The sequence below is a fragment of the Protopterus annectens genome, chromosome 4.part0 (genome assembly GCF_019279795.1).
Source record: "Protopterus annectens isolate FY-2018-M chromosome 4.part0, PAN1.0, whole genome shotgun sequence".
Lineage (NCBI taxonomy): Eukaryota > Metazoa > Chordata > Ceratodontiformes > Protopteridae > Protopterus > Protopterus annectens.
The window spans coordinates 1,699,306,763-1,699,319,649 of record NC_056733.1 but is presented as its reverse complement, the minus strand read 5'-3'; the positions used below and the strand labels follow the sequence as shown (position 1 = coordinate 1,699,319,649).

Genomic DNA, 12,887 nt, shown 5'->3' with positions numbered 1-12,887 from the left:
TGTTTACAGAGGGTATCGAAGCCACCTCACAAAGGCTTCAAGCAGGAGCAGGGGAAACAGATAAAATATAGATTACTTAAATTGTAGGTGACAGAAAACTCCAAATAATAAAAGGAATGAAACTCCAAATAAATAGGTTAGAGAAATACAACTGATTGGACTTAAGGAGGTTACAACAGCATCACATTCTAACCTTTAGAAATAATTGATAACTTAAAACAATAACCCTTAAAAACAGTTACTTGCAGACAGAGCTAGAGCATAAAAACTGTTCACATAAAATTATTCACAAATATGACATCAAATACAGTACATTATACCACTATGCTACACTACGAATATAAAATAAAATAGACTGACACACACATGAATGCTGGCAAAGGTATGCCATTAACAATCATCACTTTTTTATACATCAGTTACTGTATGATGAAATAGCCGTATCACTGTTATTAAACAGCTGCCTATGGGAACAGTTTACTTTCATTGCTATTGTGTATCAGGTTACCTTTAAGATCTCCTCCTGTGACTGATAGCGAGGATGTGACCTCCTATATGTGCCATCCCGGTACTTTTGGATAATAAATTCTCGCCGCTGCTCCACTGTGGAGTCATGATCAATTACTTCCTCAGGTGTGAGTTTTGCTGCCCAAAAGCTGTTAACTTTCTCATTTCCAAGTACAATGAAGAGCTGTAATTAAAGGAACAGTACCTGTTACCACTTTTAATTCTCAACTTTTCTTTGATTCATTGTTCCAGCCATTGCATGTTTGTTGTGTCCAGTTTATCTAAACACTTTGACATTTAACAATATCTGCATTTTCTGAATGAAGGTTTTTAGATAAAATGCCACCTCACATCTGAGCTGATTCACAGAATTACAAAAGAGAAGAAGAAGCAAAGCCGTGATAAGAATAATAATACTGTTTTCACTTTTGTCTCTTCACCAGCTTCCCACAGTAATCTGATATTACTTAACCATGTGCAGCTTAGGCTGCAGCCAACAACACAGTAATAGTAAACAAAATACTGTCAAAGCCACAAGTGGTGACAGCTAAGGTATGACTTCCAAAACAGTAGCATGAACACATTCATTCATTCATGAACACCAGGCACTGCTATTGCGATACAGTACACTGCTGTAAGGTTATGTTTCTAGTTTCTATTTTTAAGTGCATTTTCCCTCCATGTCTGTTGAGTATCCACTCATTTATTCTCAGATGAGGGTTTCAACATGCATCTGAGTCACAGTCGAATGCAGGGATCCATTATCCATACTCCCATGAATGAGTTTTAAGCCCCTAGAAATGCTCAGTCTTCATCTGGCTACCATAGGAGGGTATCCTTGTCCCTTTGACCTGTGGGTTTGGCTTCACCCAATAGATCTGGCCCATCCGTGTTTCAGGTTGGACTCTAATTATCTACTAGCCAGGAAAGTACTCTGTGCTGTTCTTCTCTAGCAGGATTCCATCACTGAAAGCATCAGCTAAGGGGTATCATTTCTCTTATGACCTCAAATCTACCTCCTGGCAGCAGATGCGAATACTGTCATTAATACAGGGACCTCTTACATTCTTCAAGGATGCATGCACATTCCCTCACATATGTCCGAAGAACTGCCATCACTGGCTTGGAAATGCCAAGCTCAAATTCTTCTGGTAACTGCCCTTGTTGTCATACAAGCCTCCACTTACATGACAGCAATTTGGCTATTGGGAAACCAACACTATCCCCCCGGAATGGTTTAGTCATAAGTCATGCATTTCCTCTCCCTGGCTCTTCCAGCTCATTACATCAACTTAAGCACTCTGGATTGCTGCCAGGACTTTATCCATCTGTGCCACAGAGCTGGAGATCTCTGAAAACTTGATCCTGTGTGTGTGCATTTTTAGAACAATATTATTAAAATAAATCTCGCAACAAGACTAAGAAAAAGAAATAGCTTAACTACATGCATTTCTCTGAGACTATATTACTAGTATTCATCAATGAATACAGAAAAGTAGTTAGCATAAAGGCATTTCATGATTTATTTTATTTTACTTATTTTTTACACAGCATTTGCAATAACACACATAGTTGAGAAATAAACTTATTGGAAAATAACTGGATAAAAAGTCGACTGGAGACCATAGACCAAAATGTGTATCAACGTAAAAATTAAGCAAGTAGTATTTAAATAGGGTAGGGAAAAATAGTAAAACTGAGATGACTGTCTTCTGGACAATGCCTAAAAATATTAAAGGCACAAAAAAATGAAACATTTTTTTTTGAGAGAGAAAATACCTATGACCCCCTCATAGGAGGGGAATTTGTTTTCCATAACCCCCTTACTTAAATATACTAACTCTGACTGTGACTTTCCAAAAACACAAAATGAATAACACTGAAAAAAAAGGAAGTAAGGCAGATACAGCCATTTACCATAGTGCATTCACTGTAGTATATATATATATATATATATATATATATATATATATATATGTTTATACTGGCAGACACATAGATAGATATATACACAACAACTCTTGCCCTACATTTCAATACTCCTATATACTTGCCTATGACTAAATGCATCCAATGGCATGCTACTATGAAAAAAAAAACATATATCTATATCTATCTATATAGGTCTACTTCACATGACTGAAAACTCAAAATACTGAATTTCATTTGACTGAGATCACAATACCTAATTTTCAAAACAGTGAAAACTCATTTGACTGAGTCTCATTATATTGAAAGCTTACAATGCTGAATTTCAACATACTGAATTTTAAGCCATAGATGTGATGTTTCTCTTCACCTATGACTTGCTTGTGATAAAAAATATTACCGTAACTTTAAAGTGCCGACTGCCAGAATACCGATAGTAGTGTAGAAAGTAGTGTCGTAGTGTTTCTAAATGTGGGTATGTCTCTTTACATTTTTATGGGAAGTATCTAAAGTAATATGGCAGATGTTTTGTGCACTCCCGATGGTAGTGGCAGTGTGTACAGTACTGTAAACCAAGTAAAAGCTATATTCCCTTTTCCCCACTGTAGTGTGATCCTGGAGATAGTATATGTAGTTGGAGGGGGAGTGGGGGTGTGGGGGCATAGAAACACCTAGTTTGGTTTTGTATCGTCTGGTTTCTGTTAAGAGGGTAAGTAAATAGTTTTTATATTCTGGAAAGAGTTAGTCTTTGGGGTTGTAAGTGTGCATGTCTATGGCTTAAAATTCAGTATTTTGAAATTCAGCATTGTAAGCTTGAGTTTTCGGTCATGTGAAGTAGATCCATATGTGCATACACACACACATATATATATACATATATATATATATATATATATATATATATATACATATATATATATATATATATATATATATATATTTATTTGCCCAACAGTACTTGCACTCAGTGAAATGTGATTCAGTGAAATAAGTTTTCAGTGATTTCAGCTTTCAGTGATTTGGTGTGAGTGTTTTGAAATTCAATGAAATGAGTTTTCAGTGAATCAAAGTAGACCCATATACACACACACACACACACACACACACATATATATATATATATATATATATATATATATATATATATATATATATAAGAACTGGATGTTCAGTTTGTTAAGTCAGAAGTTCTAATTAATATAGAATGAAAGTTTGTGCTATAAAATCATTCTGTGCAAATGGATTGTCACATCTTACTACCTTTTTGTTTTTTTAATCCAATCACCTTTCATTCTCTTTGGGGGAAAAAAAATCTGAGCCTTTTCATATGATGGCAAAACCAGCTTACTCTTTAGTGTTATTGGAGTAACTAAGCTTTTGATTACTCATGATGTGTAAGAGGTCAGTCTGTCAGCTATGAGAGCATCTCTAAGTATATGAAAAGAAAGAGTCTGCAAACAGAGCTAACAGCCACTAGCATGCATTGCGCAGCCACTAGCATACATTGCTCAACCACTAATTTGTATTGCATAGCCACTAGCATGCACTGCACAACCACTAGTTTGCATTGCCCTGCACTGCCAGTAGAAAGAAACAAACCAAACGAATGTTAACATACCTGCACAATTTCATTGCTCCAGATGCTTGTGTCCAATTTCAGGCTCTGCACTTTGGAAACATTGGCCCCCAGACCACGGTGTTGTCCTGTAAAAGAAATAATATGACCATAACTGCATTATGGTTTTGAAAACAACTCATAATCTCATTCACAGCTTCAGGTCAACTCAACACCCCTCCCCCAAATAAATGCAAAAGATTGAATTTTTCAAACATGTCTCCATTGTGTGTGCAGTGAGTAGAAAATTGCTCAGATTGCTAGCTGAAATCAAAGGCTGGCTCCAATCCAGGTTGGCCGAAATCTGCTGAAAAGTGCTACTTAAAATAATGTTCACATTACAATTCTGGTATGTAATAATAATTCTGAAAATGGATAATGGCTACTTAATGACTAGTTTGTATGTCTGTCTTCTCACCTACTGTTTAAGCTGCAGAACTTAGTGAAAGTGAATGAATAACCTAACACATCAAGCCTTTTCAAGATCCTATTGCATGCATTTCTGCTACCTGCCACCATTTTTGAAGTAGGAGTTCCTTGGCAAAGCTGTTCCATATAGTTTTTGCCTTTCCTGTGTCAAAAAGCTAAACACATTTGTCCTAAACTATCCATTTTTTTAGCTTTATCTCCTTTTCCCCAGTAACATTTTTTGAAAGATGCTACAGCCCTGCACTCTAGTAATTCTACACAAGTTCATAAAAGTTTCTGTCATGACGGTCTCCAGTCCTCATCACTACAGATTACATCCCTATCCTTACATCTCTGTTTTATCTTCTGAACTACTTCCACCTTGTAGAGATATGGTCTCCAATACTGCATACAGTTCTTCAAGATGGAGTCTGAACATCATGAACAGAGAGAATGGATAAAAATCACAGTTTTATTCTACAGATGTTTCTCCCTGTTAATCCCAGTATCCTCACATGAACTGGTTTACTTTTTTTTCCACGGATCAGTTATATCATAAAAGCGTTATGCTATGACATAAAGAGAGCTAATGGATATAGCAAATGAGACACTGGAAGAAAAAAAATGCACTTTTAAGAGTGTTGTGGGAAGTATAAAGATATACAAGAAAGAAACCACACGAAGAAGATACAAATCACTCAGCAGCAGTATATAACAGAATTTCACAAGACAGGGAGTTTCAGGTAGGAGACCACATTTTGGTTCTGGTCCCTATAAATGAGAACAAGTCCTTGGTCAAATGGCAGGGATGCAAAGAGGTAACAGAACAAAGAAAATGTGTAAATTACATGGTGAGAGAGACAAAGACATTTTATCATGTAAACATTTTAAAGCCCTGGAATGAATCACATAGAAGTGTGGTGAGTGCAGTGTCAGATATTAAGGATCAGGAGAGAATGGTGCTACTTACCCCCAAAGTGATGATGAATGACACTATCTTTTACCTGCTACACGTTAGTGGGGCAGGCCTCCCCTTACAAGGCTTCCTCCTTGCTCTGTGCACACCTAGTCCTTCCATGTGCAAAGTAAGATAAATTCAAGATAACATTGTTTTTGCAGCGGCTGTTGTTATCCCAAAGTATCTGTTGATTATGACTGGACAACAGCATCTTCTTTATGTATTTTAGCTGATATGTACCTACAGCTCCAGCTGAACTCTTGACTGTTCATTTTAATTCAAAGGCCCATAGTAACAACTGTAGTATTGCCCTAACATTTGTCTCAGACCTTCTGTTGCATCCCTAAATGAAGTTACTTACTTTTAACAACTTAAATAAGGTTAATAGCTGTGTTTTAGCTATTGAGTAGAAGTAGTTATTTTGCAGAGAAGGGACTAGAGTTTTGTACTACAGTATCTTAATTAGACTGTACTGGTTAACATAAGCTGCTCTTAACATGTAAAACCCATTATTTAAACTATTATCTGCAACTGGTCTTCTTTCTTGAAGAATATGAAGATTCCTAGATGCTACTACAGAATCTAGCTGGTCTGATATCTGCAATGCTAGATGTACAGGAGCTGAATGTTAGACCTCATGTCTTAAACCAATGAGTTTTAACTGCTGCTTTGTTACATTGTTTCTCACATGAAATTTAGACTGGATTGATAGACAAGCCAGATTTGTTTAATAATGTAAACTATTTGCATATGACACACCAGTACACTGTTGCTTAATTCAAGTATTTTACAAACAGTTATGCGCTAGTGAATTGCTTGATGTAACCAGCAGAATGTGATCATTTCAGGCTACGTACAATAATCAAGGTAATCCTTTCTTACAATTTTCCTTACTAAATTCTGGCCTTTCTATTTAATTTATTCTATACTCTACCTACCTACATGGAAAGACAGTTCATATCTTACTTTCTAACTGTATTATTTCTAAATGTCCTTTTATTTCTCCTTCTAGTCTTCTGCCATTTAAATATCACCCAAACACTAAACTAATTGTTCTGCAGTGTACTCCAGCACAACTTCTGAAATAACCACTGGCAAACCATCCCAAGATCAAGCATCAGAAACCGAAACATTATAAAGTATGGATGCACTGACTCAATCTTCTGTATTTGTTATCAAAACATAAATACTTAATTCATGGTTAGCCTAGTGATCAGTTGTAAAAGATAAACTCAACTGGTTTCTACTCCAACTTGGGATGCACACAGCATGACACTTACCTCCCTCCTCATATTAGATGCTCAAATAGCTATCAATCCACCTATATATCAAATAGCAAATATTGTGTTCTTGTTGTAATCTATAAGGATTTTGGCTTAAGTGTTAGCCCACTTGCCTTCCTCTTTTACCTTCTTCACAATGTATGAATTGCTCCAAACTAGAAAGACTAATAGCAAGATATGTTTTTATATATTCTGGGCTCTAGCTGACTTTATTGAAATCCCATATTATCGAATCTCAGTTTGTCGACACTCAAAATATTGAACTCCCACATCATCGAAGCAGCGGAACAATGAACATCTTCCCAGGGTAAGTAATGTGTTGTTCAACACAATGAACGTGGCCCTTTTCCCAACTGTAGTGTGATCTTGCAGTTGGTATATTTAGTTGGGGGGGGGTGTGGGGGACATAGGGTTATGGGTGGGTTAGGGATGGTGTAGTTTGGGTTTTGTTTCTTTTTGGGTACATGGTTACTTACTCTGGGAAAATCTTCATTGTTCCACTGCTTTGATGACGTGGGAGTTTGATATTTTGAGTATCGACAAACTGAGATTTGATAAGATGAAATTTTGATGAAGTCAGGTAGATCCATATTCTGTAGCAGGCAGCTCATAGTAGAAATATTTACAATAAAGATACAAACTACTGTTATGATTCTTGCATCTGTATTGATTGTTTTTTATGGTAAAAGCTAGAGTGGATAAACCCCACTATGATCAGGCTTCACTTTACTCCCTTACCCTACCTCCAATTCCCATCCACCCCATACCACATCTAATCTTATATCTGCCTTACTCCACCCCTCTTCCCAAGCACCAATCCGCACTACATAATAATTAACCGATCAAGCCAATCCCAGTATATCAGCACTTCTTACACTCAGCTACACCCCAAACTATACAAAATCATCTATCCTTTATATCACTATTTCTATAAAGGCATGCTTGGCTCACATCCAGTCATCTGTACCAAAACTTTTCACAGTATCTCCAACATGCTCCTATCATCTTTCCTTACCTTGCCATTGTTACACCTCTCCCTCCACACATCACCTATAACTCTGACTCTTATAACACATACTGCCACAGTTATCTCATCCATAATGAATCTCTCTCAGTAACAGCTTTTTTAACCCCTCATCTATTTCCCACGGTTTTTTCTACTACCATAGGGCCTAAAATCTTCACCATATGCCATCCAAAAATACAATTTAAAAAGTGAGCAACAGCAATTAGATCATTCGTACAAAAAAAAATTAATCTCCTTCATTTAGCAGTGTGGTGACATCCACCCAAACCCTGGTCCCACCCAGAGCACACACCACAGAACACACCCTAAAACACTAAATATAGCATCATAAACCCTCTGAAGCACATGCAACAAATTTGCCTTCCTTCATGCTTGGATAAATCACTACAAATCTGATATCTTAGCAATAAAAGAGCCTTGGCTAAATCCACATAAATGACAATGAAATACTACAGCCCAACTATAATATAATCAGGATATAAAGAACCCATAACAAAGGGGAGTGGAGTAGCCCGATTCTTTCCAAATACCCTCACTACAATCCCTTTCACTAATAACATCTCAAACTTTTCCAGTGCAGAAATTCTTGTCTCATTCCTAAAAATGAACTTTGCTAAAAGTATATGCTTTGTAGTACTATATATCCCCCAGAACAAAACATGCCCATTCTAGAAGAAATACTAACTTGGGTCTCACAGACAATAAACAATGAAACAATTATACTAGGAGACATCAATAGGCAGACACGTTCAGCTGAAACAGCAACTAATTGCATGAGCCTCTACAGTTTAACTCAAATGATCAACTCTCCAACAAGATATAGCAAAAATGATACCCAACAATCCATCCTTGACTGGATACTATTCTCCCACCCTGATAATTTTACCTCAATGGGCACACTCCCTGATATCCTAAGTGACTATCTCCCAACCTATGCCCTTAGGACTGTCACTCATAAAACAAAGAAACATAATTTTAAATTAATCCACATCTTAATAAAATTATGTCAGGAAACTTTCAGTGAATTACTAAAATCTTTAAATTGGTCATTTCTGATAATCCAGCCCCATGGCTAACCAAGTCATGTAAAATCCTTAACAAAGAAAAAGACAAAGCATGGCGCTCATGGCAAAAAAAAAACAAAAATGACAACAAGTTTACAATTATTTGGGCAACTTTGCAATCAGGTGAAAAAAAACATGTCAAAAATACCATAGTCATATACAAAACTAAGATAGAACTAACCCTAAAAAGTACAGTTGTGTACAATTACCATAAATGTGGATGTTTGAGTGTATTCATTGTTGCAGTTCTGACTTGATGGATTTCCCAGTGTGGAAGCCCTTGGCCAAACTGACTACCAGAGATTATTTTTCCCCTACTCCTGAAGCTGGTGGATGCCCTTTTCAATGTCACTGTGTTTGGGTATAAAGGTAGTCAGCTGGTGGCATGACCTCAGTACTTTCTTGTCTCCAACAAGTAGGAGCCCCCTGTGTGTCCTTGATGCCAGGGGTCTGCGACCCTGTATTCCAGAATAAGTGTGAAGGAGGAAGTCCATCCTGACTGTGCAGGTGAATATTCTAGCCTATCCCATAGGCCAAAAGGGAAGGAGGGAGGGAGGGAAAGACTACTGCAACAGTGAATACACAAAAACATCTATAGTTATGGTAAGTGTACACAAATGCACTCTGCTCTTCATGTTTAACTGTTGCAGTTCAGACCTGTGGGATGATTTCCAAAGCTGAAAAGGAGGCTGGATGGAAAGATAATGGAGAGGCAAGGATGCCCTAAAAATGGCAGTAGGTTGATCTAGACTCAGAAAAGGTAGGGAGATGGTACTGTTTGGTGAAGGTATGCTCTGATGATAAGTAGCTGCTTCCAAAATGTCCTTGGCGGACACTCCTTTAAGAAAGGCATTAGAGGCAGCAGTCGTCCTGGTGGAATGTGTTCTCACAGCCTCAGGAGGCTTCTTACCATGATGGCTGTAGCAAAAAGCGATACACTGGGAGATCCATTTGGAAGTAGTTTGTTTTGAAACTGGTCTCCCCTCAGAGTTATTGGCAAAAGCCACAAAAAGTTGGTCTGATTTCATGACATTCTTGGTTCTGTTCAAGTAGTAATGCAATTGCCTATGCACATCCAAAGGATGGAGGATCATTTCTCCCTTGTTCTGAGGGTTAGGGAAGAATATAGGTAAGTGTATGGTCTTGTTAAAAGAAGTTTCTGTCATTACCTTGGGCATAAAGGAAGGGTTGAAAATGATAAAAGGTTCTACACATAAGTGCTTGATGTTATGACACCCTTCTAGCTGAGGTAATGGTTAGTAGTAAGTCTGTCTTCCAGGTCAAAAATGTTCTATCTGTGGAAGCTGCTGGTTCAAATGGATGAAGGGTGAGCTTCTACAGAATGAAACTGAGGTCCCAGGGGGGACCAGGAGGTTTCTTGGGAGGCCTAAAGTGGACTCCCCCTCTCAGAACATGTTTCATGAATGGATGTGAAAAGAGAGGAGGTTGAAAAGGCAGATAGGTAGAAATAGCTGAAGTGTAGATTTTATAGAAAAGTAGGAGAGACCATTTTCAAAAAGGCTGGATAGTATGATAGGATGAAAGGGATCTGAGCTTGACAAGGGTTTTGTCTCTTCTGTCTAACTAAAGAATTAATCTTTGCCATTTGGCAGAGTAAGACTTCTTCTGCTAGGCCTCCTGATCTCCTTTGGTATGTCCAGGACCTGCTTGTCAAGGAGAGGCCACTTCCATTTGAACAGGGTATCATCCAAGCTGGCAATTTGAGTCTATGCAGGTTGGATGTATTATTATGCCTCTGTTCTACATTAGCAGATCCACTGTCTGTGGCAATTGCTGTGATTTCCTGTTAGTTAGATGGAGTAATAGAGGATACCAGTGCTACCTTGGCCAATCCAGGCCCATCAGAACTACTTTTGTGGATGGGGGAGGGTATAAATGACATGGAATCTTCTGATGAGGATGAGTTATTAAATCTCAGTATTTATGATAGTGAAATATTTGAGGCATGTATAAACTTGGATGAAGGGGATGTACATGACAATTTTAGCAGTAATATCACATCTGAATCTTTTTTTACTGGATATGGTCATTTGGAAATGCCCAAACTTAAGTCAGAAAGTAATTTCATGTCCCCCAAAAATAGTCCAGCCATAAATATCTTTGAAAATTTAGTGTGTAAAAAAGTGGCAAATGTTTATGGTCAGTTTGTTAAGAATTTTGAATCATATAATTTGACGAAGGAAGAATGGTTGGCCCTACAAGAACTTAGATCCAATCTGAATGGGGTTGTATACAAAATTGCTGACATAGGAGGTAACTGGGTAGTCATGAGTACATCGCAATATGATGAAATGGTTTCAAATACACTATCTGAGGAAGGCTATTATGTCCAATTACAATATAATCCGTTGCATAGATTTGCAACAGAGTTGCAAGATTTATAAGAACGTGGCGAAAGGCTTGTTTTTTTTTTAAAACATAAAGATGTACAAAAATGATGGTCAAGACACACAGGCATCCGTTTATGTATGCTATCCCTAAGATCCACAAGAGTATGTCTACACCACCTGGAAGACCCATTATTTCTGGGATTGGGTCTTTTATTGAAAATGTTAACATATTTTTGGATTCATATTTTAAAAAACAATTGGCCACAATCCCCTCACATGTTAAGAATACTCAACAAGTTTGTCATGAACTGTTAAATTTGGAATGGAAAGAAAGCTACTTCTGGGTAATGGTGGATGTTACCGCTTTGTATTCTAACATTAACATAAGATGAGGTATGAAAGCAATGGCTATGAAAGTGGGAGAAAGACCACATTCTACATTTTTGCTGACCTTACTTGAATTTTGTCTTACACATAATTATTTTACATGGAAGAAGGAATTATTTTTGCAAACTAGGAGGACTGCAATAGGGGCAGCGTTTGCCCCTTCATATGCCATAGTTTATATGGGAGAATTTGAAAATCAATTTATGATATGACAGGAGTATTTTGTGAGAAATGTAGTATACTACAAAAGATACATAGATGATTTATTATTCATATGTAAAGGTGAACAGGTGGAATTTGTAAAATTTATGGAAATTCTACACAATAATTCACAGGGGTTGAAATTCACTTGGGAAATTGGTATGGAAAACATTTATTTTTTGGATGTTACATTTTATGTTAACACTACCAAAAGGGTACAGCGCAAACCTTATAGGAAGCCCACTGCAGTTAATAACTTCTTACATGCAACTAGCATGCATCCCCCTCACTTGATTAGTTCATTACCATATGGTGAATTTAAAAGAATTTCTACCAACACTTCTGAAGTAGATTTAAAATAAATTAATTTGGAAGAGACATTCACCAGATTACAGAATAGAGGGTACAATGATCATATATTACAAAAAGATAAAAATAAAGTCATAAATACTGGTGAAATAAGAGGTGTGAATGACTTTAATCCACATGGTAGAACAATTCCAAATCTTAAAAAAGATGGAGGGATGGAAAAAAAGTTTTTTTTTTTTTTATTTTTATTTTTTGTTACCAGATATTCAGATTTTTCACTTATTTTGGAGAAAATTGTTAGGCAATCTTGGGAAAAAGTGAGTTAGGATATTTCCATTGGATGGTTATTTCCAAAGCATACAACTTTTTCCTATGGTAGGTACTGTAATTTAAAAGAATTGTTGAATAGGAGACGTGTTAAATCAAGACATTCTGACACTATAGATAAAATTGTGGGATCTTACTGCTGTGGAAGATGCTCAGTATGTCACAGGGTTAAAAATCTAGATAGTACAAAGATTAATGGTAGATAATATAGGGCCAAAGAATATTATAACTGTGACAGCTGTGGAGTGATTTACATCACAGGATGTGACTGCGACCCCACCTCCTGGTATATTGGTCAAACTACTAGGAAGGTTAAAGTGCACATCATGGAACATTTGGGAGATGTAAGAAAGCAAAAACCTGAAAGTCCAGTTGCTATGCACTTCTTGTCAAAGCATAAAGGGTTGGAAAATAATTTATTTTTCAGTATTTTGGCAAGCCCGACATCCATAGGTGATAATTTCAAACAGCAGTTAAACAGACTGGAAAGTCGTATGATTATTAATTTTCACACTTTATAT

General features: G+C 36.9%; 1 protein-coding gene across 1 annotated transcript in view; it reads right to left on the bottom strand.

Annotated features, from left to right (window-relative positions):
* The window catches only part of ARAP3 (ArfGAP with RhoGAP domain, ankyrin repeat and PH domain 3), a 1,205,760-nt gene that overhangs the window by 495,772 nt on the left and 697,101 nt on the right, over window positions 1-12,887 (bottom strand). The window contains exons 12-13 of the mRNA XM_044069919.1: window positions 4,055-4,140; window positions 509-691 (exon numbers count right to left, since the gene is read on the bottom strand). Of these exons, the coding sequence (XP_043925854.1) occupies window positions 509-691; window positions 4,055-4,140 (269 nt within the window). The remainder of the gene's footprint in view (window positions 1-508; window positions 692-4,054; window positions 4,141-12,887) is intronic.